This window comes from Erpetoichthys calabaricus, chromosome 2 (assembly GCF_900747795.2).
Source record: "Erpetoichthys calabaricus chromosome 2, fErpCal1.3, whole genome shotgun sequence".
Lineage (NCBI taxonomy): Eukaryota > Metazoa > Chordata > Cladistia > Polypteriformes > Polypteridae > Erpetoichthys > Erpetoichthys calabaricus.
In genome coordinates, this window is record NC_041395.2 from 18,643,351 (window position 1) to 18,649,083 (window position 5,733).

A 5,733-nucleotide genomic window follows, 5' to 3' on the forward strand; every position below is an offset into this window, starting at 1 on the left:
GTATGTTTGTTATCCAAAACCTGCAAAAGCTAATGCTCAAATTCAAGTATTTCACAGTTTAAAGAATTATTTAATGAAATTAGAAAAAAACTAGCTAATTAGCAATAGTATTGCTGGCTTATAATTATTTGAAAGACTATGGGAAACGGCAGATGACCGGTGACTTAACACCGTGAAGCGGTGAGTGTACAATGTCATTACCCAAATTCTATGGACAATTGTGTTGCCCCGTGGATAAGTCGACCCTGTTTTTTTGAATGAATTTTAAGGCATAAATTTTTCGACTTATACGCGAGTATAAACGGTATGTTATATGGGTTGGAGACGGTGGCACTGACCAGAAAGCAGGAGACAGAGCTGGAGTTGGCAGAATTAAAGATGCTAAGATTTGCATTGGATGTGACGAGGATGGACAGCATTAGAAATGAGGACATTAGAGGGTCAGCTCAAGTTAGACGATTGGGGGACAAAATCAGAGAGGCGAGATTGCGTTGGTTTGGACATGTGCAGAGGAGAGATGCTGAGTATATTGGGAGAAGGATGTTAAGGATAGAGCTAACAGGAAAAAGGAAAAGAGGAAGGCCTAAGAGAAGGTTTATGGATGTGGTGAGAGTGGACATGCAGATGCTGGGTGTCACAGAACAAGATGACGAGGACAGGAAGATATGGAACAAGATGATCCGTTGTGGCAACCCCTAACGGGAACAGCCGAAAGAAGAAGAAGAAGAAGACTGTGGATCAGGGCTGTGAGGGGGGGGATGTGGAAGACATTCAAACAGCAGCTCCTCCACCATTGCGGCCACTGCACGTTGTCATGGAGCAGTAACGCTATTTTTGACAGCATTGTTCATTTGCTGCAAATTAGTGAATTTCAGCAGGTTTCACTCCCTCTGCCCAAAGAAATCAGACTGCGGCAAATTGTTCAACAATTGTGCAATCCTGTAGTGCAGGGGTGTCAAACTCAAATAATGAGTGGGCCAAAATTTAAAACTGAACAAAGCCGCGGGCCAAGGTTGAAAAAAATTACCTTTTAATAGGCACCCAAACAAGTTTTGCGTTGAAAATTGAACAAGCAAGGCTTATATAACTTTATAATGACATGCAAACCCGAGTTTCATGTTTAAATATAAAAATTGAATGCCTCTTTTCTATTTGCAGCCTTCTGAGGTAAATATCAAAATAAACTTTTTTCCACAGGCTAATAAATACATTTGAAAACAAAATAACAATAATGAATGAATCAAACATTCAAGCCTTGAAGTAGCAAGAGAAGAGTGCATGAATAAAATGTTTTTGCTCAGTTTGCTACACTGATTTGCTTTAACACTGAATATGGAACAAGCCATGCTTATAGCTTAACTTAACTTAATAGTGCAAAATCAACTGTCAAAGAACAAACGAAGAAACATCAATGGCATATTAAATAACATTTAAATAAAAAATGAATGCCTCTTTTCAATTTGCTAAATATCAACATTAACTTTTTCCACTGGCTAATACATAAATCAATCATTCAGGCCTTTTTACTGTTCAGTTTGCGACACACTGATCTAACATGGTGTGTTCAAGCCAGACACCTGGCATCTTTTCTTGGATGCTAGTTCATCAGTGTCGGGGCTCAGGCTTTGAGCTGAGGCAACCTTCATTATCGAACGAAGGTGTTCATCAGTGAGACGTGCCCTGTGAGATGTTTTCGTCATCTTCATTGAGGAGAAAAGTTGCTCACATAGGTAAGTGCTGCCGAACATGGAGAGCAATTGAGCAGCTTGGGTGCGGAGCTGAGGCATTGTGTCAGGGATGTGTTGTGGAAACTGTGCGGCGCCAACAGCATCATACTTTGACTTCAGCGTGTCATCACACTGGAGTTCAATCAGCTCCATTTGAATGTTAGTTGGTGCTTTTTCCACATCGACTGCGAAGGGATTACTAAGCAGTTCAAATCTCCATTTCTGACCATCAAAGTCGCCAAATCGTCGGTTAAACTCAGCGCCGAGTACACTGAGTTTTTCAGCAAACTGTGCGCACACGGCGGTAGAGATCTGCGTATTTATGGTTTGGCAACAGGGGAAATGGCCAAGGTTTCCTTGCAGCAGCTGATTCTCCCACAGGCAGAGTTTAGCTTTAAAAGCTTTCACTGACGAGTACATCTCGGTGATGATGCGGCCCCGCCCCTGTAGCTGCAGGTTCAGCGCATCAAGATGGCTTGCGATGTCAGACAGAAAGGCCAGCTCACACATAAACTTTTGCTCCTGGAGTTCTGCTGTGTCCTTCCCTTTGCTTTGCAGAAACTGACATATTTCTTCACGCAGCTCGAAAAATCTGTTCAGTACTTTTCCGCGGCTTAACCATCTCACCTCTGTGTGATACGGCACGTCTGTGTGTTCCGAACCAAACTCTTCCAGAAAAGACTTAAACTCGCGGTGATTCAGACCTTTGGCTCTTATAAAGTTAACAACTTGTGTTACTGTGGTCATAACATGTTCCATCTTTAGGGCTTTAGCACACAGTGACTCTTGATGTATAATGCAGTGATAAACCGATAGCTCACCTGCACAGTTCTCTTCCCGCATCTTTTCACGCATCCTGCCCACCAGACCATTCTTTTTACCACTCATCGCTGGCGCACCATCAGTGGTTAATCCCACGAGTTTATCCCACGGCAGGTTTATTTCAGTTACACATTTGCAAACCTCCTCAAAAATGTCCGTCCCTGTGGTTGTGCCATGCATGGATTTAAATCCCAAAAGCTCCTCCGTAACACACATTTTTGAGTCGACACCGCGGATGAAGACTGACAGCTGCGCAGTATCAGACGCGTCAGTGCTCTCGTCCACAGCGAGGGAAAAAGAAACAAAATCTTTCCCCTTTTCCATCAGCTGGTCATGCAGATTGGTGGCAAGATCACATATGCGCTCCGCTATTGTGTTCCTGCTCAGGCTTACGTTTGAAAAGGCCTGTTTTTTCTCTGGGCACACTTGGTCACAAACTTTCAGCATTATCTTTTTAATAAATTCTCCCTCATTAAAGGATCGGGTTGATTTGGCGATTTCTTCTGCCATGATATAACTCGCCTTTACAGCAGCCTCGTTTTGTGCTGTGGCTTTTTTGAACATATTTTGTTGTGAAACCAACCCTCTCTTCATCTCCTCTACTTTCTGGCTCCTTTGAGTCGTGTCCAGGTCCTTGTACATGTCCTGATGTTTCGTTTCATAGTGTCGCCTAAGGTTGTACTCCTTAGGTACCGACACGTTGGCTCCACAAACGAGACAAACAGGTCTGTCTTTCAGATACGTAAACATATATTCTGTCTCCCACCTGTCCCGAAAAGTTCTGTTTTCTCCCTTCCTTTTCGTCATTTTTGGTAGGGGTAAAACAGTGACACCTAGAGTTGTAGTATTGGGCCGCAGCACGTCTGGAAAGAACGCTGCTTGCTAGAAATCTACTGACACAAAGCTGGCGCGCCAAAACAACCGCAGAGCATTATGGGATTTGTAGTATTCGCAGTGAATGCGGTGTTACAGCAACACCGCCGCTGTATAATACCGGTGGGCCAGCTCTAATGTTAATTTGATATTGCCCCACGGGCCAAATGAAATTACACGGCGGGCCAAATTTGGCCCGCGGGCCAGAGTTTGACACCTGTGCTGTAGTGGAGCGTTCATGTTCATGTTCAACTAGACTAACGGCAGAACACTGCTCTATAGGTAGGGGAACTACCCATAAGCCATTGCAAACATGTTATATTGTGTCAGCTTCTATTCGTTGCAATTATCACGTAGTTTTCAGATTGCCTTTACTTTTTGATATACCATTGTATTGTTATTAATTGGTCAACCATAAATGACCTGAGGAAAGAGGACCTGTACTTAATGTGGCAAAGACAAATAACCAACTCCTATGAGAGCGTTTATACAGTACTAGCTTTCCCCCACGGCTCCGTCCACGTAGTAGTGAAACAGGACAAACTTTAAAAATCTCTAAAAAAATGTAATTCTGGCCAAGCAGAAGGTAGGTACACTCTGACATCAAATGTTGTCACTGTATCTGATTGTGTTCAGCTTTGATAGAAGAGTGTCCCCCACGTAGGGAGAAGAGCACGTGGCCGTGATATCTCTGCCAATCAGCAGCTACAATCTAAAACACAAGTAGCTTTGATCTCTCTTTCAAAAACATTAAACATTACTCCTTTACAATCTCTAGATGCTCCAACTCTTGGCCAGAGGTCGACCGATTCAAACGGAGGCTGTCACGTGAGTGAGGAGGGCACCGGCCATCTCCCGACTCCTGACGTCACACTTCCCCCTCGCCTTGGCCCGCAGCCTTTGTCTCAGATTAATTTCAAATAAATCGCTCCTGCAAGCAAACTATGATACATAGCGCAATGACAGAAGTCACAAAATCAACCGTAATGTTTGAGCAAATTATAGAAAAAAACCTGATCTAAATCCGTTAAGTAGTTCTCTTGTGAAAAACAGACAAGCATAAACACAGACAGACAAACATTGGATTTTATATATACTGTACATGCTAGCTGTCCCCCGTGGCTCCTCCCGCATAGTAGTGAAACAGGACAAACTTTAAAAATCAATAAACAAACAGGTATCATTAGCTAAGTGGAGGTAAGGTACACTTCAAAACGTGGCCAGAGGTAGAACGACTCAAACAGAGGCTGGCGTGTGAGTGAGGAGGGCCCTGCCCCACTTCCCTTAGCCCGCAGTGTTTCTCTCGGTTTCACGCATATAAATCAGTACTTCAAGTGAACTAGGATACCTAGTGCAATGACAGAAGTCGCAAAATCAACTGGAATGTTCAAGCAAATTATAGTAAAAAACCCGATCTAAATCCGTTAAGTAGTTCTCTTGTGAAAAGCTGACAGACATAAAGGCAGACAGACAGACAGATGTTGGATTTTATATATAGATATAGATGAGCTGAGCTGAGCAATAACTGAATGAACCCCCTTTGAGCCCTGATGTTTGAGTGATAAAAAAAATTAGCAAGTTCCTGAAAAGCTTTAACTTCACAATCAAAAACAATAAAACAACTTTCTTTTACAATTTTTTAAGACCTCAAGCCACTGCATTCTTTCTTTGCACATACAATCATTCAATTTTTAAACACCATTACCTTAGTAGTACCTTAGTCTCACAGGCCCAGATGTGATTCTGAAGTAAGAATACACGTCTGGGGACATCCTGTTAAAAAGTGTGTAGTGAATAGATAGATAGATAGATAGATAGATAGATAGATAGATAGATAGATAGATAGATAGATAGATAGATAGATACTTTATTAATCCCAAGGGGAAATTCACATACTCCAGCAGAACCTTACTGATACAAAAAAAAAACAATATTAAATTAAAGATTAATAATAATGCAGGTAAAAGCAGACAATAACTTTATACAATGTTAACGTTTACCCCCCTGGGTGGAATTGTGGGCGTGTAAAAATCCATGCCCACGTTGTAAAAGTAAGTGTGTCCAGGGAACGAATCCACATAAAATGAAGTGATAATAGCAGTGAAATCTACCACTGCAAGGACTCCCCCCATAGGGCTTCTTCATAAAACAACTGCCACTAATTCCTACAGTCCGTGCACTTTAAGCCAACTAAGCAAAAAAAAAATGAACAAAAGACTTGATGCTGAGAGAAAGTAAAAAGCTAAAATTGCTGTTTTCAATTCAGGAGCTTGATAGCACGTGAATCTATACGTTGTAATGCATGCTGCCA

General features: G+C 42.1%; 1 protein-coding gene across 1 annotated transcript; it reads right to left on the reverse strand.

The window, feature by feature from the left end:
* Nucleotides 1-1,550: 1,550 nt before the first annotated feature.
* LOC127526517 (general transcription factor II-I repeat domain-containing protein 2-like) lies at nt 1,551-3,356 on the reverse strand. The gene has a single exon (XM_051922086.1). The coding sequence runs from the start codon at nt 3,354-3,356 to the stop codon at nt 1,551-1,553; it is 1,806 nt and encodes a 601-aa protein (XP_051778046.1).
* Between the last annotated feature and the right edge of the window lie 2,377 nt (nt 3,357-5,733).